This window comes from Plectropomus leopardus, chromosome 6 (assembly GCF_008729295.1).
Source record: "Plectropomus leopardus isolate mb chromosome 6, YSFRI_Pleo_2.0, whole genome shotgun sequence".
NCBI classification, from domain to species: domain Eukaryota; kingdom Metazoa; phylum Chordata; class Actinopteri; order Perciformes; family Serranidae; genus Plectropomus; species Plectropomus leopardus.
In genome coordinates, this window is record NC_056468.1 from 35,306,892 (window position 1) to 35,330,789 (window position 23,898).

A 23,898-nucleotide genomic window follows, 5' to 3' on the forward strand; every position below is an offset into this window, starting at 1 on the left:
GAAAATTTAGATCAAACTGATGACTCCTTAAATGTCTTGTTTTGTGTGTCCAACAGTCTCAAATATTTCATTCACAGTGAATAAAACAAAATATAAAGGACATTTTCACATTTAGGAGACTGGAGATGGAAAATATTTAGCATTTTTACTCAATAAATGACATAAACCATTAATTAGCTGTAGCAAGGGTCGTCAAACAACTTTATTTAACTTAATATATTTTTATAGTTCTGGTTTTAGTTTTTCCCTCCTAAGAATTATATTATTTACGAATGTGTCACATAATCTCTTTCTTAGACAACAGCTGGTTGATATAAAATCACAGTCTGTGTAGAAAGAAGAGAGAAAATAGGTGTAAAACGTGAGGACAACGTCTTCACGGGAAAATAAAAAGCAGGAATGATAATGCATTTTATGAATGATTGAATGAATCTTTTTTTTGAACATGTTAAAAAAAACAACACAAAAGTAAAAGCAAACAAGCCTTATGGCCAAGTGCAGTGAACGAAAACAAAAAGATAGAAAAGAAGGCCTATACAAAACCTGTGTGTAAATCTCAATAAATATATAAATATACATGTTCCAAAAGTAGCAGAAAGAAGTGCACACTTTTTAAAAATTCTGCACCATACATATATATATATATGTATGTGTATATATATATATATATATATATATATATATATATACACACAGAGTTATATATAGCTCTGTCTCCATGTGATCAGTGACTGTAAGTCCAGCTCTGCTGCTATAAACTCGTTATTAAGAGGACAGTGACTCACAGTTTAAAAGAACGGCAAGCAGATAAAAATGTGATAATCTCCGCAGTGTTTACAAAATGTTGAGCCAAGATGAGGCCAAAGGTCGGACCGCTCAACCAGGACGGCCCGCTCACTTTGAACTGTCGCCACCGTTTAAAAATCAGCGAGCCTCACAGCGAGGAGAGGCGGAGCTCTGGGCCGACGGAGGATAACAGACGCGCAGGAGACGACTGAAGACACAGCAGCCCTCGGAGCGAGACGTCATGGAGCTCTATCTGGACCTGCACTCCCAGCCCTGCCGCTCCGTCTTCCTGTTCGCCAAAGCGGTCGGGATTCCCTTTGAGTTTAAGCATGTGGACCTCGCTGCAGGTAATCCCGCACTGACAGACACACACAAGACGTACTGAAAAGACAGACGAAAGAAAAAGTTCAAACATGGTGCGGGGGGGTTAGAGGACAAATGTGGCTTATGGAGATACCTCCCTATAAATAACCATAATCATTCATAACAAAATATACATATATATATATAAAAATCAAAGATTGCGTAGTTGATAAAAATGTCAAGACTAGTACAAAACTGATAAAAATTTACGTAACAAAAAGTTTGTGTTTCCTTTAAACAGGTTTGTTCGGATTCACTCAATCACAAAATAGCAGAAAAAAGTCTGATGAAGTCTGTGGCAGATCAGCAACTTCTGTGTTCTGTGAGGTGAAATCACGTGTTTCGTCAAAGGTGGCCTGAAGGGAGCGAAACAACAGCTTCAGCTCTCCTTTGTAAAGTATTTAACGGTCAACATGCTTTTAATATTGTGTGCACTTAAACAGATATTAATCTTTTTTAGTTGCCTAAAATTTTGCCTAGATAAGATTTTAGAAAGTGTCCAGGATTTTTCAGAAATTCCTATTTTAGAATGTTTTAAATATTTCAGCACATTTCTGAGATTTTAGGAAATTTCTTGGATTTTAGGATGTTTTTAATATTTTAGCACATTTCTAAGATTTTAATTGCAGAAAGATTTTCTAAGTTTTTTTTTTCGAGGATTTTAGGAAATTTCTAGAATTTTAGGACATTGCTAGGATTTTAGGATGTTTCAAGGATTTTTGGATATTTCTAGGATATTCAGAAATTTCTAGGACTTATAGGACTTTGGTACATTTCTAAGATTTTAGACAATTCCAGGATGTTAAGACATTATTTTTTATTTGATTTTTGCAAATTTATAACATTTTAAGGATTTTAGGACATTTCTTGGATTTTAGGACATTTCTAAGATTTAGGACATCAGGGTCTTAGCTAGGACCTCTGTCAGGGGGATCCTACATTGGAATTTTTTTTATAAACAAGCTCTATTTTGATGCTGTTTTATTATCAATACTAAAAATACAAAATAATTCCCAGTGTGAATCACTTTATTTTTATTGTGAATTAGAAATCGGTTGGGGGGCCACTAAGCACCCTATGGGGGGCCAGATTTGGCCCGTGAGCTGTAAGTTGAGGATCACTGTAAAACACTGACAGTGTAAAGACCTCATACAACCCACTTAAAATAATCCAGACTGTCCCTGACTTAACATAGTTTATTTTGAGCTTTTAGAAATGTACACAAACTTACTCGATGTTTGAGTCACGAGTTCAGTCACCTGCAGACTTTGTTGCATAAACTGCAGAAATCTGCACATTTGTTTCTTCTCTCTGTCTTTGTAACATTTCGCAGGCGTTTAGAGTTCAACGTCCCTCAGGTCTCTGGAATTTGTTCTGAAAGCATGAACATTAAAAAAAGCAAACTCCTCCTGTGGGCTATCCGTTTGCATTTTTACATTTCACCCAGAAAGCTGACAGACTCATCCAGCGAGGAGTAGAGTTACGTTAACTCCTGGATGACTGACGTTACCAGCAAACAGCGGGTGGGATGTTGCGGGGCGGAGGTCAGAGCATCCACACAAAACATTCCTGCGTCCCTGAGGTGATCGAGTAGAACAGAGACGTGCCGGGGAACAAAAATAAAGGAAAGAGACGTGTTTGAAAGCTGATTAGAAAAAGATGGCCGTCTCCGTGAAGATTTAAAAGAATAAATTCCATCAGATGGATCGAATTTATAACCCGACGACTGTTTTAACTTCCTGTGGTAATGTACACTCCCTTGCTTACAGTGTATTTAGTTAAGTTTACTTACAGAGCTTGGGATGGACAGAAACAGGCTAACGTAAATATTTAACCCCTTGAAACCCGAGCAAATTCACTTGATTTCTCTCAAAAACGTCGAGTAAGGCAACAAGCAACTTCACAAGAAATGACCCAAAAACTGGCAAAAAAAAGCCCCAAAATTACAAGAAAATTAGCACAAAAATAAATAAATACAGAAAGTAAAAAAGCAAAATCAAACGAGGAAATAACTTCTAAAAAGAGTGATGAAAAAATATCTATATAAATATAGTTTCTGGACACATTTTCCTTTTTTTTGATCATTTTTTAATATTTCTCTTTATTATTGTTTTAATAGTAATTTACTGGTTATTTTTCGTGTTACTTTTTACCAATTTCTTGAAATTTGCTCATTGACTTTTCCAATGTTTTTGAAGAGAATTTGGGGTTCAAAGGGTTAAAGGCACATACTGTATGTATATGTGCAAGACAGTGTGCATCTGTGGATATGGAAGTATTATTTATTTTCTTTTTTTTCTTTTCGCAAAAACAATGTGGAAAAAAACAAAAGGAAAGGAAAGAAATGCAATAATCCTGTACATTGTTCTGGACCTGCATTACGCAGCATTATGATTTTAAGTATTGTAAAAAAACATCCATATTTTTGAAACTGTGGTTGTTAAAGTCACAAATAAAAAGAAGAAAGCAGATTAGAAAGAAAAGAGGAGACTAATTTTTTTCAACAGATATTTTCTTCTTTTAGAAGTGGAACAGCCCTTTTCACTCAGTGTGCCTGTCGTCTCTTTTGTATTTACGTTTCATTACAAACGTAATATTTCTGTGCTTCTGATGCTGCTGTGTGTTTTTTGTCTCAGGGCATCAGTACAGCGAGGAGTTTGGAAAACTCAGCATCGTGAGGAAGGTTCCTGTCATGAAGGACGGAGGCTTCGTCCTGACCGAGAGGTACAGCTATGGTTTGATCTGCTTCAGGATCGAATTTTTTACATCCACAAAGTGACTCTTAGCTACATAAAGAAAATTTTTTTAAGCTTGATCCTGATATTTATATTTTGGAAAAGCTGTTTTCAAGCGTCCGTACGTCCAGGTTTTAGACACCAGCCATTTTTTTTATGTGCCTTTTTTCTGTAACATTTATCACCATATTTTAATTTTTTTTACTAATTTTACTAATTTCTTTGTATGTTAAAAAGAAATTAAACCACATGAAACAAAACAAACAAAAACAACAAAGAAAAAAAAAGAAAAGAAAATGGCCACAAGAAAGTGCTAAAAAATGTACATCTATGTTTTTTTTCTCTTTTTTGTAACAAAATCTTAAATATTTTTAATGACGAGAATTATGAATATTAATTTCTGCACATCATCAAAAATAATTTTCATGTTTTCAAAAGAAATTAAACCGAACCTAAAACAAGCAAACAAAAACAACAAAAGAAAAAAAGAAAAGAGAACGAATACAAGAAAGTGCTAAAAAATATATTTTTTTTTTTTTCTCACTATTGTAACATCATTTGACATATTTAATGAAGAGAATTATAAATCTAGTTCTCTGTGCATCTTCACCATGAACATTTTCCATCTCTCCTTTTACTACTTTATTTTTTTATTTTTTTTTAAGTTTGTGGGACATTTCTTGCCAAGTTTTTTTTTTAGGTTTCAGAGGTTTAAAAGCTTGTCAAATGCTTCTGAAAGCAGCACGAGAAAACGTACGTCCATCCAGGCGTTAAAGGGTTAATTAATGAATTCATATGTTGTATTTGTCCGGCAGCGACAGTCGTGGGTCACATTATTTGTTCCGTCTGACCTCAGAAAAAATGTATTTATAATGTTTTGCTGATAATATTTTCAGTGCAGCTCGACGGCAGCGAGGTGAGTCAGATTCACAAACGTCCGAGCGTTAATTTACTCTTCTGTTCTTCGCTCTGTGTGTTGCAGCGTTGCGATCCTGAAGTATCTGCTGCAGAAACACTCGTCGTCGGTGGCCGATCACTGGTATCCGGCTGACCTGCAGCAGCGAGCTCGAGTTAATGAATATCTGTCCTGGCAGCACATGAACCTCAGAGCTCAAGGCTCAAAGGTCTTCCTGCTCAGGGTACGAGTCCCCGATCAACCCGCCGCAACCTCACCTGAACCGCCGAGCGCCGCGCATTGTGGTGCGATTACTTTAAAAAACATGGGAAAAAATGGAAATAATTGCATAAAATGCAAAAAAATTATAGATTAAAAAAAAAAAATATATATTTTAAAGCTGGGGGGAAACTGTTTCTTAAATTACCATAATTGCATATTTGAAATTGTTGCAAAACTCTTTATTTATTTAAGTATTTCCTTTTTGATAATTTTCTTGTACTTTAATGCCCATTTTTTTTTCCCCGTGTTTTTGAAGGAAAACAAGCAGAATAGCTCAAGTTTCAAAGGGTTAATACATCACTTTGTTCATTTATTCTGCAGCATTATAGTATCATATATATATATCGTATACGTACAATAGAAATCGTTTGTAGGTTTTTGGTTATGAAGTAAAGCACTGGACAAAATAAAGTTTCGATGTAAACTGAAGAATTCACCAAAGTTATTACCAAAGTTATCCTTTTCATAGATTGTCACAAATTTGAAAGAAAAATGTCGTATATTCTCAGTTTAAAGTCGTAACTTTCTGAAAAAACCCCAAAGGTCAGAGAAGTTGTTTTTTTTGTTTGTTTTTTAAATCTACAGCGGCCCTAATACACGTTTGTAATTACCTTCCTTGTAATGTAACATAATGGAATATTAATTTTCTGCAGCCGTCGACATGAAACGGCTCATATGTGTCGATGTGTGATATTTGTTTACCATCAAATATGTGTCTTCATTTGTCTCGGCGTTACGTCTCTGTCTCCTGTTTGCCAGCCAGCTGAAATCACACTTCTTCTTGAAAATGTTTGAGGTTTTATGCATGAAAATGTTTGGGAATGCTGCATCACACAGGACCAACCCCGGCTGCACTGACCGTTTCTGTGTCGCCGATGTTCGTGTGTCCAGGCTCTGTTTCCGCTCATCATGGGCTCCGAGGTCCCCAAGGACAAGATGGACGCTGCTGTCGAGGATCTGAATCAGTCGCTCCAAATGCTGGAGGAGAAATTCCTGCAGAACAGACCGTTCATCGTCGGAGACAAAATCTCTGTGGCTGATCTGGTGGCTGTAGTTGAGATCATGCAGGTAACCGTTCTGATAATAATGATAATGCACCGCTGCTCAGAGCAAAAACCTCATTTATGTTGCAGATGTGAAAAACGCGGCTGGACTGTTTTTTCACACCTGCCGCTCGTGATTTCCACTTTGTAACAAATTCTGCAGCTGGACATCGTGTCTTTTTTTTTTCACTTTATGCACAAAACACAAACAACTCTGTGAAGTAAACCATGGTGTTATTGCAACTTAACCCTTAAAAACCCAAAAAAATTGTTAGATTTCTTTCATAAACAAAGGTGGTTAACAAGCAACCTCAAAAGACTTGGCCCAAAAATCATCAAAAATATATAAGTAAAACAAAAAAACAAAGTGAAGTAAAGTTGTTTAAAAACTCTAAAAAAATTATCTTGAAAAAAGTTATATATATATATATATATATATATTCTAACATCTAATAATCCTTCCCTCTTTAAAAAAAAATGTAAGTAAATTAAAAATTGTTTTAAGTGACATTTTTTGACAAGTTGGTCATTTCATTTTTTATTATGCATTGTTTATATTTATTACATTTATTTATTTGCTCAGTTTTCAAATGAGTAAATAAATAAATAAACAAAAAAAGTTTAAAAAAAAAAGGCAAAAAAAGTAAATGCTGCTAACTGCTACTACTGGGAACTAAATAACTAAATATATAGTTGTTTTTAAAAGTTTTTTTGGCAAAATTCAAATCTATAATTTTAATTAATCTAGATTAATCTAACATCAATTGTTGACACTTTAAAGTCCTATTTTATCTGAATTTACATGAAAATTCATCAGAATATTTTATTTTTTATTATTTAGTTTAAATATATATTTGTAAGACCGTGTTTGCATGTTGAGAGACCTCTTGAGGGATCCTGACACCAGAGATTGAGACACTTTAATGTACATTTAATTTTGCCATTTCGTGTAACTGCATTATTATCTGCCCAAAAAGAATCCGAGTGTTTGACTCTGGCGTGTGTTTGCAGCCCGTGGCGACCGGCCTGGACGTGTTTGAGGGCCGGCCGAAGCTGACGGCGTGGAGAGAGCGCGTGAAGAAGGCGCTCGGCGAGAAGCTGTTTGACGAGGCTCACGAGGTGATCATGGCGGTGAGCAGCAGCCTGCCGCAGAAGATGCAGAGCAGCAGCGAGCTGGAGATGCTCAAACCAAAGTTTCGTAAGATTTTCAGCTGAAGACATTTCTGTGGACAAACATGACTGTCGGCGATGTCGAAAAATGATCCCAGACGGTTTTTAATTTCATGGTTTTATTGTGATTTTTTTACCAGCAGAATTCCTGCAGGTTTGTCATCAAGTGCCGAGAAATCGTTTAACGAGCTTCCAGCTATTAAAGTGATCGTGAAAGCTGAGCAGCTGTGTGATAACTTTCATCTGTTTGTCTGTTTTTAGGAACGTTTGTAGGATATCAGGACATTTTTAGGAATTTAGGACGTTTCTCTGATTTTAGGACATTTCTAGGATTTGTGGACCTTTTTATTTTCTAATCTTTCAAGGATTTTCTCTGAGTTTTAGGAAGATTTTATATAATTAATGACATTTCTAGGGTTTAAGGACGCTTCATTTCAGGCCATTTCTCTGATATTAGATTTTAGGACCTTTTTTGACATTTGTCAGAATAAAAAAAATAGTTTTTTTTTTTAATTTTCAGGAACATTTCTCACTTTTTTAAGATGTGTCTTGGATTTTAAGATGTTTTTTATTTTATTTTAGGAGGATTGTCAGATTTTAGGAGTGGCCTACCACCACCTGTATACGTAGAGTTAAATTCAGAGAAGGTAAAAATATCCATCAGAATGGCCCCTTAACTTGCTCAACAGATGCAAGTTAACATTTGGCAGTTTCCTAATGTTGGGGACTAATAGTTTGCATTTATAACATAAAACTTTGGGGTACTGAACATATTCGGGTTCATTGGGGCTCAGGACTGTAAGAGACTTGCAGAGGAACGTGTAGCAGGTGAACTTAATCGGACAAATAAGCACAGAGTGATATTTCCCTCTGAGATGTTTTGGGGGGAAATATTAAGAGACATAAAATGGAAATAATCGAGTAAAGTCCAAATTCAGCAGAAGTGCAGCAGTGCAGCAGCTGGAGCAGATAAAATGTTGTCAGCGACATTGTGGCTCTGCACACATGAGCGCTGCAGACGCTGAGTGGACCTCATTGTTTTCTGACCGTCAGTTTTCCTCACAGAAATCCACTGTTCCTGCCGAACAACAACGCCGTCTTTATGTCGAAGGAATTAAAAAAACGTACAAATGTAATACCAGATTCGTGTCTGGTTTATTCTCATGTGTTCATATCTTGGAAATGTACTTCCAACTTTAGTTTATCTTTCTTTCTATCCTTCTCTTTTTATGTCTCAGTTTATCTGTGATGAAAAACACTGCCACCTGCTGCATGTCTCATGCTGTATTTGTGGTCCCTGTTTGCTACAAAAACCTCATTTTCTCTGCGAGTCTCCTGGAATTAGTTCATATATTTGACAGGATTTTCTTTTTCTTTGTTTTTTTTTTAACTTAACTAACTTAAAAAAAACTTTATTTTCAGTTAATTTCCTTTAATAGACGTTATTCCATTTCTTGTTAAAGCTTTAACACCTGAATCAACATCATTTCTGCTGTGCTGCGTTCAGACGCCTTTCACAAGCATTTAAATATCTTGGGGGCAATAAGTAACTTTTGCAAGAAATTCAAAAAAATTAGTAAAAGGTGACCCTCAAAAAAAGACCTGAAAATATTATTAGATATTATTAAAAAAAAATAGGGGTTATGTCCAGAAATCTATGTTTATGATTCTTTAAAATCTAATATAAGATTACTTTAAGGTTATTTGCTTGTTTGATTTATTACCTACTTTTTAAAATTACCTTATTTTCAGTTAATTTTCTTGTAAACTTTTTTTAAAACAAATTTTTTATTTTTTTTTTGGTAAATTTTTTGTAAGTTTTGACTCAATTCTTGCACATTTTTGCGTAATTTCTTAATAGTTTGCCTGCTGCCTTCCCATGTTTTTTTAAGGGTTTAAATACTAATTAAAACTGTGTGTGTGTGTGTGTGTGTGTGTGTGTGTGTGTGAGAGAGAGAGAGAGCAGCTGCAGTGATGATGTTGGAAGTGAGAGCAGCTGCAGGACTCGCGGGACATGTGACCCTCCACACAGGAAGAGGAGTCAAGAAATGAGTCAGAGATTCCTCCTCCACACACACACACACACACACACTCAAAAAATCAGACAAAAGTCCCAAAAACACGCACACACACACACGCACACACACAGCGGTGTAAAGATGCCGTGCTGCGGACTCTTCTGTCAGTATGAAACCAACAAGCTGGTCCGGATCCAGAGCGTCCGGCTCGGCTCGGCTCTCTGAAGTGGGGTCTGAACGGGGCCATCCTGCTCTTCATCTGGTGAGTGGACGTGAAATATTTGCGCCCCCGCACCGTCCCGCGTGCACAGGGAGCGGCTGCACTCTGCGGCAGCTCCTAACCGGCCACGAGCTCCGGTACAACCGGTTCACTACCGGCCGCCGTTTTCCTGCAGAGCCGCAGATGCACTAACTGATAATAACAGTAATTAATAAGCCCGTTTATTTGTGCTTTAAGGACACGGACCCGCTTCTTGTGCATGTTTAACACAAAATTAATAAAAATGTATTTTATTTGCAGGAACTTCCTGTCTGTCTCAGCTGCTTTTAACCCGTTGAAAGCTGAACAAATTGGTTTGATGTCAAAACATGGAGAAGATAGTGAACTACTTAATAACATATGGCCCAAAAAATAGCAAGAAAAAGTAAAAATAAGATACAAGAAAACTGTCAGAAAATAAAATAAATAAATAAATAAATAAATAAATAAAATAAATAAATAAAATACCCCCCCCCCCCTATTTTTTTCTGTAATATAAATTTAAATTTATAATTATAATACTTACCAGTATAATTTTCTGGACATTTGAGTTTCTTTTCCTGCAATTTGCATGTTTTTTTCCCGTGTATTCATAAGAAACCCATCCAAATTTGTTCAGTTTCCAGAAGTTTTAATACCTGAATGAAGCACAAGAAAACTGATGGCAATCCAGGTGTTAAATGGTTAATTAGGCTATTGTATTTTAAATAATTTCATTTTTTTCTTTACAGTATCAGCTTTTGTACCAATATTCACATTACCAGTTCTACTGACACTAAATAAATAACAATTTATTTTTTTGTATTTTGTATTGCAATGAGCCTTGCAACATTCCTCGTGTTCAAAGATCAGTGGTAGAGGAGTGTTTTTCCTTAGGGACTGTCCTTTATTTATCAGACGAGGGGCTTTGCACGGTGTGATTTCATAGAAAAAAAAAAAAACAACTAAATTTTTGTTTCTAATATCAAGTCAAGCTGCTGTGAAAAACAAATAATTAAAAAGAACACTGGAACCTACATTTCTTTTATTATTATTATTATTATTATATAATTCTAATACATTACAATAGAAAAATTCATTTTTTGTTGTTTCTTTGAATGTGTTTGATTTTATTTTGCAGCATCATGTTGCTGTGGAACAGGAAGTACCAGGAGTTCGACCTGGTGGTGAGCTCCGTCACCACTAAGGTGAAGGGCGTCGCTCAGACCCACCTGCCCGGGGTCGGGGATGTGGTCTGGGACGTGGTGGACTACAGCGGGCCCTCACAGGTAGGAGGCTCCTGAGGGGCCCCTGGCTATCAGGTCTTTGGCAAAACAAGTATTTAAAGATGTTTTTTTTTTTTTCGTTTTAGAGCAAAAACTCGTTTTTCGTGGTGACCAACGTCATCGTGACGAAGAATCAGAAGCAGGGGAGGTGTCCAGAGGTGCTCTTTCATTGTTATTAACCCTTTGAAACCTGGAGCGATGGCACCTTTCTTGTGCTGCATTCAGACACTTTTAACTTTAGTATTTAAACCTTTGAAACATGAGCAAATAGGTGCGATTTCTTGTAAAAACACGGGGAAAAGTACAAAGAGCAGCTTGGTAAGAAATGTTACAAAAATTGCATGAAATGTGTAGATTTAGAAAATAATTTTTTTTAAAAAAAGCTTGGAAAATGTCTAAGGAAAAAAAGGAAAAAGCTAAAGAAAAACAATATTTTTAGCTACTTTTTATGATAACATTTTAAATTAGGTTAGAAAATTATTATGATTTATTATACCTTTTTTATTATTTGTTTTAGTTTTTATTTATTTATTTATTTTTTTATATGTTTATTTATTTATACTGATTTTCAGGTAATTTTCCGGTACATTTTTCCAGTTTCTTGCTAATTTTTTTGGACATATCTTCTTTTGGTAGTCATTGCTTTTTTCCCATGTTTTGAAAAGAAATCAAGCCATTTTGCTGAGTTTAATATTCATTTTAATGGCATAAAAAATGTGTTTTTTTTTTTAACGTTATGATGATCCAGATGGAAAGTTAGCAAACCTTTCTTATTTTGCAGCGGTGTTTATATTCCAGGTTCCCCTGAGAGGCAGATTGTGTCGCTCTGATAAAGACTGTGAGAGAGGCGGCTGGGATCAGCAGAGTCACGGTACGATCGCCCCTCCTTCAGTCACATTTACATGCACTCAAAAAACAAAAAAAAAAACACGAGTCAAAACCCTTTTTCCGGATTAGCTCTGGTTCTTGAACTGGTTTTGCAGGATTCAGGACAATTATTGCCTGTTTTTAGGTGTCAGGAGTGAAAATGAGTTCAAATTTATCATATCATGTTTTCAGATGATGAAGATGGCTTCAATTACAACTCAAATTCCCAAAAAGTTTGGACACTCTGCAGAATTAAACAAGACAATGATTTGCAAATCCTTTTGACCGATATTCAAGATATTTGACGTTCAAATAACAAAACTTTGTAAACAGTGAATTCTGAGCTTGGAAAAGTTTTAGAAAATGAAATGTACCCTGAAAGTTTTGGAAAGTCTTGGAATTTTGTTTCACAAACCTGTAAAATGACACGATATTTTCAAGATTGTTGGAAAGTTTAAAATTAAATAATTTCTGTTTTCTAGCTGTGATAAATTGTGTCGTTTTTGGTGATTTTTAAATAAAACATGCCTTCCAAACCTGCAGCTGTAAGCCATGTTTTCTTTAAAAATAACCAAAGTTTTTAAAGACAAAAAAAAAACCAACACAAATTTTCCCCCTTACAAGTAGCCAAATATTTATAAGAAATCAAAATGCCAACATCAACAAAAGAATTTAAAAGGGAAAAAATGGCCAGTTGTTTTTCTTTTGAGAAATTACCAGAAGGAAAGGAAAAAGGCCATAATAAATAAAGGAAATAATAATAATTTATTTAAAAAATAAATAAGTTAACAATAAAAGTAATAAACTAATAATAAAACATAATAATTAACATTAATAATAAATAATATATTTTTTTGAATTGCCAGAAATATTTAAAGAAAAAACAAAAAATCACTCAAATTTTTGAAAAGATAAAATGCCTTCCATAACTGTTTCTTTAGAAATTGACATTAAAATAAACACAAATACAGCCGTTTAAAGTTTTATGTCCCTTGCCTAAAGCTAGAATAATATATAAAAAACATAAGTCCGTCTACAATGCCTAAAAAATTACTTGACATGTCTCCCCATTTTTGCACCGCCCCCTTTCCTCTAATAAATAATGAACAGCCCCTAAATTATAATTAAATGTTCCGTTAACAATCCTGTTCTTAATTCCTATTTTTTTTTAAATGATGTATATTAAAAAAAGATTTAATTTTGTGTTGAAAAAGAACTGATAAAGGAGTATCACTGGTTGTTATAGAGAGTGTATTGGCTCTAAAATGTGCCTCAAAGTCCTGGAAAAGTCCTGGAAAAGTATTTGTTAAACTGTGTTTTATCTCTGTCAACACTTTGCTGCGGCAGCGACTCGTTCCTCAGTGACTTTTTACCAGCTGGCATCTGTTTCCTGAGCAATGTGTCGTTGATGTGCTGCAGTGTTAGCTCTCAGACGGTTTTGTGTCCGACGCTGTTCGCTCCTCGTCGGCTGAGACTGAATCAGCGGAGCATAAACGTTTGTCTTCCTGCTGCAGGAATAAAGACGGGTTCATGTTTGAAGTTTGACATCCTGAGGAAAACCTGTGAGGTGTCTGCGTGGTGTCCCGTGGAAACCAGGACGAGCCCTCCGAGGTAAAACTCAGGAATCTAACTTTCCGTAAAACGCTGAACAAAAGTTTTAGGCACCAACGAGTCAAAAATGTAACTTAAAGCACTTTTTTTAAAAGTGGAAACTTTTAGGGGAAAAATGGGGAATCTTGAAAAAGAGAAAAAACAACTAAAAACATTATTTGTTAGTGATTATTTTAAATATATGTATTTTTAGATGTTATTAATCACTGCAGATCAGAATCTGTGTCCTTTGATGCCAGTCTTTTAATTTTTATTTTAAAAATAATAATTGGATGAATAAAAAAAGAGAAAAACTAAACAACAAACATGTTGTTTACTGTTAATACTACTGTTGAATAAAATGACAAAAATGTTTATAACAGAGAAAAGATTTTTATTAATACAATAAAGAAAATATTGATATTGATATTTGCATTTTGGGGTCTTTGGCAGGGCAAAATTTGCAAAAAAAATGCAGCTCAAAGTGCTTTACATGCAAAAGTGTTAATACATATATATTTATAATGACAAAGGAATAATTGAAAGGAAATTTTGTATTAGGATTTTTTTATATTCAGGTAACTTTAGTCTGTTTTTCTGTTCTGAAAATGCTCTGTACAAACGCTGGTGTAAAATATTGTAAATATTTTTTGGGTGCAGGCCCGCTCTGCTGGCAGCGGCTGAGAACTTCACCGTGCTCATCAAAAAAACAACATCAGGTTTCCTGCGTTCAACTACATCCGGTGAGGCTGCTTCTAATGATGGTGTCTAAAAACGGTTTACTCGTTTCATACAGTGCAGCCTCAGCTGCGCTTTTGCAGCAAAAAAGTTTTGCACGAGTGGAAATGTAAAAAACATATTTAATTGTTGTGTGAAGTCATTTTCTTGCAGTGATGCAGCTGCAAACGGGGACAGTTTCTGACGCTCCGACATGCTGTTTGCAGAAAATTGCACATTTTCTTTGCAACAGTTGTGCAATAGAAAAGTCTTTATAACTGCACTGCCTTTTTTTCTGGGATAAAAAAAAACATGAAAATTCTGTCGACATGTTTACATCTTTGTCTTATCTATCATTTTCTCTTCTCTTTGTGATTTTAAATATTGATTCGCTAATTTCTCATAGTGAAAATGAGCCAGAATATATTTTTCATTTGATTTTAATTTATTTCTAATATGTAAAAAAAAAAGAAAAAAAAGAAGGAAATAGAGAAAATATTATACAGAAGCACACAGACAAAAAATAATATTTACAGACAATGAAAAGCTCCAAGCAAAAGAGCCACTCAAACAGAGTTCACATATTTAAAAAGGAGAGAGAAAGAAAATGTATTTAATCCGACCTCTTTTCCATGAATCACTGAATTTTAATTAACCAGCTTTCTCTTACAATTAAAACTATACTGTAATTAATTAAATATAAACATTAACACACACTCTCCAAATCAAATGTCTGCCATTTTTCATTATTATTTACAGAAAAAACGGAAGAGAAATTAGTAAAAAATAAATATTAAAAAAATAAATACACAGCTGATGGCTGTCAAACCTCCTCTTCATCCCTGCGCCTCGTGAAAATCATGTTTTTATACATTATTTTAAACTGGTTTATGTCTGGACATTTCTTTACTTCCACATTAAAACTGATCCGCAAAAACGAAAAAATTTTTTTTTTTTTTCAATCTGTGGAGTTAAACTTATGAACAGTTTTAATGTGGAAATGACCAGACAGAAACATATATTAGACATATATTTGGCTGCTCCTGAAATATTTTATTCACAAAATTTTTTTTAAATTTTATTCTTAATGTGCAGAAAATAATAATAATAATAATAATAATAACAATAAAACAACAACAACAACAACAACAACAACAACAACAACAACAAATAATAATAAATAATAATAATAATAATAATACATTTATTATTATTTTATTATTATATATTATATTTAAAATTATGCTACCCAAAAATATTTCTCTAAAGTTTGGCAGCTCTTTATCTCTGCAGTGGCAGAAAAGTTTGAGTCTGTTGTGTTTTCCAGAAGGAACATCCTCCCACAGATGAACGACGGCTACCTGCGGAGCTGCCAGAGAGGAAAAGACGCGCTGTGTCCCATCTTCAGACTGGGAGACGTCGTTCGAGAGGCCGGAGAGAAGTTCTCTGACATGGCCGTGGAGGTGAGGTCACATGTTTGAATGTGTCTTATCGCTTTGACATCTGAGCGAATGAGTTTGATTTTAAAAAAAAAAAAAAAAAAACATGAGAAGAAGACAAGCAGCTTAACAAGACATGGCCTAAAAATGAACAATAGGAAAAAAAACCCTGAAAATAAGCAAAAAATAATAATAAAATAAAATAAAAAAACCTAAAAAAAATACAATAAATAAATATGAATTTATTAATTAATTAATTTTTTTAATTTTACTTTACTTCACTTTACTACCTGTTTTGGTGATAATAAATCAAAACAAAATCAAGGTAGTAAAGTACTACTTTACTAGTAAAGGTAGTAAATAGGAGTACAAGCCAAAAGACTAGGTAGCAGGTTTTTTTATATTTTATTTATTTATTTTTTTGTGAAACATAATTTGAAATATAAATTTAATAGAAGAATAGATATACTTTACTGTACATTTTTTTAATTTTTAAAATTTTTTTTATAATATTCCTCTCCTCTTCTTTAAAACTAATTTTTGGTAATTTTTTTGTCACCTTTTAGTTATTTTCTTGTCGGTTGGTCATTGCCTTTTTACTGCCATGTTTTTTTTCATTTACTCACGGTCAAAGAATTAAATATATTGTGAAAGAACGCAGCACAAGAAACTGATGTCGATCCATATTTCAAAGGGTTAAGAAATGTGGATAAGTAATGATAATATTTTACTGACTAAAACACCAAATTTTGCTCCCATAAATATTTGATTAAATTACCACGGAGGTGACGTTTTGAGCAGCATCCTCTTCATCCGTGCTGTTTTTTCATCTCTTGCATTATTTCTGGTCTTTCTTTGTTTTTTGTTGTCTGGATGTTTGCAAACTTTTATTATAACGTTTTGTTGACTAACGTTGCTGAAATCTCAGGATGCAGCAACACTGCGAGACCAAAACCGTTTTATTAACACCAACTTTCTGTTGTGGGTTTCCCTCCGCGAGCCGTCTGCCGTCCTCGACAAGAAAAAAGTAGAAATGAAACAACCAGAAAAAGGAAGTGTTGCCACACAAACTTTGGTCAGTTTGTGTGGGTGAAAGTGAAAAGTCTGTGTTGCCACTTTAACAGTAAATATTAAAAATCATTTTGTTCCCAAACATTTTTTGAGCTTTTTTCTTTATTGTTTTCTTTAAAAAGTGAAAAAAAATCTGCTCATGCTGTAAAAATATTCCAGAGAGGACAGCTCAATAAATATTTTTTTAAAAAAACTAAAAACTCATCACTTTCCTTTAGCCTTTAACAAGCACCAAATTAACTGCTTTGCATTTTCCTTCACGCTTGCGCTGCTGCAAAAAATGTTGTATTTTCCTTAATTTTTATGCATTTTATATACACTTTATTTTTAGCCTTATTTTTTTTTTAATAATGCCGTTTTATTTATTTTATTCTGTGCATTTGATTTTTATCCTTATTTTATCTTACTTTTGCTGGTATTTTCAAGTGGGTTTTATTAATGTGAAGATGCGCTCTGTGCTTTTTATTCTGATCGTTTTTTATTTTTACATGCAGGTTTTATTATGTCTTTTTATATGAAGCACTTGTTGCATGTAATTTTTTTTCTAAAGCATGTTTGGGCTGCATTTCTTGTATGAAAGGTGAGAGACAAATAAAATGTATTCTTATTAAGTTAATTATTACAAGTAAAAAGTCCTGCATTGAAAATACTACCAAAATATAAGTACATAAGTATTATAATCAAAATAATAATAATAATGATAATAAAATGTTATTTATATAGCATCTTTCATACATCGAATGCAGCTCAAAGTGCTGCACAGAGAGTGAAAAGAGACATATGAAGGCATAAAAAAACAGCAATAATGCACACAGATTATAAGACTCAGAGGGTGAAATAAAACAAATTTAAAACAAAATAAAAAAATTAAATAAAAAAAGAAATCAGTGGGTAAAGCGGTCCTATAAGGTTTACGATCTAAGGGAAGTTTTGAGCCTTTTCTTAAATATGCTCGCAGAGTCTGACGGTCAAATATGTGGAAATGTGGAAAAAGCAAAAATCTGCACACGGTGAGTTTAGACTTTAGTCAAATCGCGGACTCTGACTTAAAGTTTCGAGCTCTGCGTGGTCTCTCCTTCATGGTCGGTGAGGTTTTGTGGTTTCTAACTTCCTCTGTGCACCACAGGGGGGCGTCATCGGCATCCTGATCAACTGGGACTGCAACCTGGACCGCCTGATGCACCGCTGCCTCCCCAAATACTCCTTCAGACGGCTGGACGAGAAGGAGAGCAACAAGACGCTCTACCCGGGCCTCAACTTCAGGTGCTCCTCACACACACACACTATTCACACACACACACACACACACACACACTGTTCACACACACACACTATTCACACACACACACACACACACACACACTGTTTGAAACCTGGAGCAAAGTCACTTTTCTTGCGCAGCTTTCAGACGCCTTTAAAATGATTGAACTCTGATAAAATTAAATTAAATGTCCCACAAACGACAGGAAATTAGTAGATTTAAGAAATTATTCTCACAAAAATCAGGAAAAAAATTCCTGTGAACTATTTTAACCCCGTGAAACCTGGATCCACATCACTTTTCTTGCGCTGCTTTCAGACATTTTTTACTTAAGTACTTAACCCTTTAAACTTGGAGCAAATCGGTTTGATTTCTCTCAAAAACATGAAAAAAAGGCAATGAGCTATTTGGCAAGAAATGAGTAGATTTAGAATTGTTTTTTTTTTTTGTTAAAGCCAGGGGAAAAAGTTCGGAAAACACATTTCAAATTATTTTTATAGAAATACTCTCATTTTTAACCTCTTTTTTCAGGTAATGTTGTTTATTTATTATTTTTTTGTATGTTTTATTTTTTTGTATTAATTTTTTTTATGTTACCTTCTTGTTTTGTTTTGTTTTTCTTGTTAATTTTTGGGGTAATTTATTGCACTTTCTGACTAATTTCTTTCTAATGTCTAATGTGCATTTCTTTCTTTTCACGTCTCTCGTTGTCTGTCTCCTGCGTTTTTGAAAGAAGTGCCCATGTTTCAAAGGGTTTCATTTTCTTGTACTTCTTATTTAATTTCTTCCAAATTTCTAGGTTATTCCTTCTTGAGTTGCTTGTTACCTGCTTCCCATGTTTTTGAAAGAAATTAACCCAATTTCAGAGTTTGGGAAGGTTAAACCTGTGAAAAATGATTTCAGATTTGGGTAAATAATCTCCCTTCATGCTTCACTGTGTTTTTATTATTTGTTTTCTGATCAGATACGCAAAGTACAACACGGTGAACGGCGTGGAGGAGCGAACGCTCTACAAAGCCTTCGGGATCAGATTCGATGTCATGGTGTTCGGACAGGTGGGTTTGTTTTTTTTAGTGTAATCTTTATTTTTTTTTTTTAAGAGTTTTAAGAGCGACAGGATATCATACAACCAAGATTTAAATGAGGGAGATTCTCTGTTTTTAACCCTCTATGGTTCACGTTACGATGCCGGTGGTAAAAAAAATAATGTCTAAATAAATAATATAAACCTAAATACACGAAACCAAAAACTGTCCTGCTGGGATTCCATGACGGTGCAATGTTTCAAGGTAACATCTGCATCTTAGTTATTTTCTGTTAAATAGTTTTCCAATGAAGAAGATTAATATTGTAGCATAATTATTATATGAAGCATTTTACTGCAAAACAAGCTCAATAACTTTTGATACTTTAACTACAGCGCGCTTTCAAACTTTAGTTATAATCATCATAATTATTAAAAAATTATGTTAAAGAATTATGAGAATTTTAAGCGCTTTTTCGAAGGTCATTTCTTTGTTGTTGCTTTTATTTTTATTTTTTTATTTTACTCATTTTCAGGAAATTTTCTAGTACTTTCTTTAATTTCGTCTTCTGTTGCTTATTGCTTTCTTAACATGTTTTTGGGAGAAATCAAGCCAATTTGCTCAGATTTTTAAATGATTAAACTAGAAATTTTAAACTTTTCTCATCTATAAATGTGAATCTATTTTTTTTCTAAAGATTTTAAAATGAGAAAAAAAGATGTTGTCAGACGTTTTTGTGGAGAGAGTAAATGGGGCCGAACCATGCGAGGAAGGCCCCGAAAAAAGTATTGCAACGTAATTTTGGACATTTTGCGTGATTGTAAACAGCAAAAAATTAATGTTACCTCGAGACAACATGTTAGCACAGAGGGTTAAACTCTTCAGACTTAAAGGTTTTAGTTTGCAAAGGTCTCTGTGAGATTTTAAAAAGCACATTAGGCATCAGTTTTTGTTGTGGTTTGTATATCTAACATGCAGAATCTCATTAATGAAATAAACTCAGTGTTTCCATGACAACAGAGTGTCTGTAACTCTGGACGAGGATGCAGAAAATAAAAATCAGCTTTATTTTATACAGCACTAATCATACAGGCAAAACTGTAACACAAGATGCTTCATACAATAAGCCAGAGGCATTATAAAATCAATAGATAAAAATAAAAATAAATAAATATAATATTAATCATAAGTAAAATAAATAAGAAAAAAATAATAAATAATAAATAAAGAAATTATAAAAAATAAAAAAATAAATACTATTAGTAATATTACTACTAATAGTACTAATAGTTGATAAAATATAAATTTAAAATAAATAAAAGGATAACATAAGAAATAATATATAAAAATGTTAAAAATAATAAAATAATATAGCATCTTGTAAAAACAGACTAAAATGTATAAATAAAATAGTCAATAAATAAATAAATAAATTTGTAAAATTCAATTAAAAGTCAAACTAAAAAGGTGAGTCTTGAGTTTTCCTCTAAAAAATATTAACCCCCTCCACTGCTCACAAACAGGTGACAGTTTGCTGTGTTTTGCAGGCGGGGAAGTTCAGCTTCATTCAGCTCATCATCTACATCGGCTCCACGCTGTCGTACTACGCTCTGGTGAGACGCCGCACAGCGTTCACACGCTGACAACACAAGTGTCCATTCACGCGCCTGTCCTCAGAACACAGTGGGGACCAGTGTTGGAGTGTGTGAGAGTGGGACTTTAGACGGCGGCTGCATCTGGAGCGACTGAATGAGTCGGCTTCAGCGCAGAGAGCTGAAGGGGATCAGTGTGTGAGGTCGGCGCTGCGGGACGCGGCGGGTTTGGTGTCCAAATTAACAGTTTCAGCTGCAGCAGAAAAGACAAGAAGGACGATGTCTTAGAAAAAGTTAAAAAGAACTAAACAAATAAATCAGATTACAATGTGGACTCCGGGTCATAACGGTGTCCACAGGGCAGACACACCCTGCTTTGCTGCGGGGGCCTTTTTTGCAAAGTGACAGGAGGTCAGGGGCCACTCGCAGCAGCGCAAACTAATTCTATAATTTTAGGACATTTTTCACATTTCAGAACATTTTAAGGATTTTTAGGACATTTTTAGAATTTGTGATGTTTTTTTAGGATTTAATTTGTTTCTGAGATTTTAGGACATTTCTAGGATTTTACGATGTTTTTCTTAAGATTTAAGATGTTTCTAAAATTTTAGGACATTTCTAGAATTTTGGGACATTTTTCAGATTCAAAAACATTTGTAGGATTTTATGAGATTTTGAGGATTTCAGGACAACATTTCTAGAATTTTAGGACATTTTTGGGATTTCAGAACATTTGTAGGATTTTAGGACATTTTTTTTAGGACTTTAAGATGTTTTCCAGATTTTGAGAAGTTTCTAGGATTTTGGGACATTTTTTCATGATTTCAGGGCATTTTTTGGATTTTATGATATTTTTTTAGATTTAGGACATTTTTTTAGGATTTTTTAAGACATTTTAGTAGGATTTCAGAATGTTTCTTTTAGGATATTTTCGGATATTTTAGGAAGTTTCTTTTTCGGAGGATTTTTTAGGGACACTTTTTTCCAGGATTTGAAGGGTTTTTTTTTCAGGATTTCAGCGCAATTCTTTTTATATTTTATTTCAGACATTTCTCACATTTCAGGACGTTTTTTTGTAGAAAAATTTTTCTCACATTTCAGGACGTTTGTAGAAGGATTTCTAGGATGTCTATTGGTGTGGGTTCAAAAAGGATTTGCATGTTCTGTTTTTATTCATCTTTTACACACTGTCCCAGCGTTTTGGATTTGGGGTTGCATGTTGCATGTTGAAGGTGAGTGTAAAGCAGGGTGAGTGTGTTGAAGTGTGAGTCTGTGTGTCTTTTTCCTCCAGACGACCGTGATGATCGACTGGCTGATAGGAACCAGATGTTACTCTGCAGAAGTTGGACAAAACTACTCGGAGAAGAAAGTGGAGTCGGTCCAAGACAAGCAGAAGGTGATGAATGGTTTGATACAATATGTAATGTGATATCAGCTGTGAGCCCATCATCAGAGTTTCTGCACTTTATTTGAAAAGTTATTAGTTTGTATTAATCAGCTGCTTTATGATCACTGAGTGTCCTGATGTGACTGTGTGTTTTAGTGCATCCTGTGTGTGTCCTACGTCGACGAAAACAACATCCGACTGGTGAAGAGATCGAAGAAGAAAAGTTTACAGGACATCAAACCGGTTTCTGTGCAGCCACGCAAGGTGAACCTGCTGCAGAGAGCAAAGATCAGAGGAACAACACGCATGAATGCTCTTTTAATACCAATGAAATTAGATGAAATTAAGTCCTAAAATCTATCTATTTCTCCAAGATATTAGTTCAGAAAGCATTATTATAGTTCTGGAGATTCAGCATGAAGCTTTTCCAGACTTCACATTTAGCCTTCTTTAAATGTGGCACAAATGTAAAGGTTAAAACTGATGAGTTTTTGGTGGTCTAAGGTCAAGGTCACTGTGAACTTGCCTGTCATTTGTGTAAATATCTCAGTAATTCCTTAAGGAGATTTTCTCAAATTTTGGCACAAATGTCCACATGGAAGCTATTGAAAAGTGGATGTTTGTGCCAAATTTAAAGAATTTCCCTCAAGGTGTTCTTGAGACATTGCGTATCCAAAATGAGATGGACACAAGCCTAACCTGGACACAAGGTTAACCTTAACTTAGACCACCAAATGCTCATCTGTTCATCCTTGAGTTCAAGTGGATGTTTGTGCCAAATTTGAAGAAATTTCCTCATCGTGCTCTTAAGATATCACATTCATGAAAATGGCACGGATCCAAGGTCATGGTGACATTGACCTTTAAACACACCAAAATCAGTACAAACCAATCTGTTAATTCACTAGAATGCAAAGGGGGAGGTCACAGTGACCTTTAACCTTCAACCACCGAAATCTAATCAGTTCATTCTTGAATCCACTCGAACGTTTGTGCCAAATTTGAAGACATACCCTCCGGTGTCCTTGAGAAATTCAGTTCATGAGAGTGAGACTAATGCAGGGTCATGGTGGCCTTGACCTTTGACCACCAAAATCTGATCAGTTCATTGACTTTAGTGATATATTTTTTGTCCTGACAGGAGGACAGCGGACACCTGAGAGCCGTCCTCTGTCTGCTCCAGTCTGATAATCACGACGCTCAGCCTCCCTCCCCTCGACCATAAATCCGAGCCGGGACGCCGTCGCCCGGCCTGGTGTAGGTGTGACCGCTGCACCCCCTCCGCCCTCCCTCTGGAGGAGCTGTGCTGCCGGCAGAGCGACGGTGCCTGCATCACCTCTTCGCCGCTGTTCGAGCAGCTCGTGTTGCGTCGCTCCCTGCTGGAGGCCGTCCTCCTGTACCGGGACCCTCTGTCCCCTCTTGCAGGTCAAGGAGAGACCGCCATCCTGCGTCACTGCGCCTACGGTCAGTACACATCAGCTGGAGGCTTGGGGTCCCGCCTGAGAACACCCTCCCTGCCATCCCCAGCTGCTGCGTGTGGAGGGTCAGAGGGGAATACCCGAAACCGGACGGACAGTACGGCGGCTTCAGACCTGACAGGACGGCGTCCATGCAGGCGTTTGCTAACGGAGAGCTGTGAGAGGAGAGCACGGACTCCCCCGCTCACCGACCCACTAACTTTCTATGTTCAGTCCGCTTCAGAGAGCAAAAAAAAAGCATTAACTTGAGCTTGTGTTTGGTCAGACGGGGGATAAAAGCAGTCAATAAATCACTGCACTTTCTAACATTATCCGTTAAATCATTCGGCTGCTCGGTAAAAATTAAAGCCATTTTTCTCAGTTTCACTCCCTTTAAGCAGCTTCTTGCCTTTTAAAGGGCAGAAATTTCATTTTTAACACCACTAACCCGCTCAGACAAAAGATTTCTGCGGCCAGGAATGCGCTCACATCTGTTACATCCTATGGAAAGATAAAGAGTTTTGTTCCTACACAGAAAAAAGGTATAAGGTAGATTTATTAAAAATTGTCCTCCCCGAAACAAAAAACCTTTCATTTCAAACTGCAAACAGGTCGCTGCAAAAAAAACCCAAAAAGGCATTTAACCCTTTAAACCCTCAGAAAATTGGTGCAATTT

General features: G+C 35.2%; 1 protein-coding gene and 1 pseudogene across 1 annotated transcript; both read left to right on the forward strand.

The window, feature by feature from the left end:
• Positions 1 to 882: 882 nt before the first annotated feature.
• gstt1a (glutathione S-transferase theta 1a) lies at positions 883 to 7,495 on the forward strand. The gene is made up of 5 exons (XM_042488939.1): positions 883 to 1,133; positions 3,786 to 3,873; positions 4,867 to 5,023; positions 5,953 to 6,129; positions 7,116 to 7,495. Exons 1-5 carry the CDS (start codon positions 1,028 to 1,030, stop codon positions 7,317 to 7,319), a joined length of 732 nt encoding a protein of 243 aa, XP_042344873.1. The 5' UTR covers positions 883 to 1,027; the 3' UTR covers positions 7,320 to 7,495.
• A 1,743-nt stretch (positions 7,496 to 9,238) lies between these two features.
• On the forward strand, positions 9,239 to 23,898 carry LOC121945020 (annotated as a pseudogene).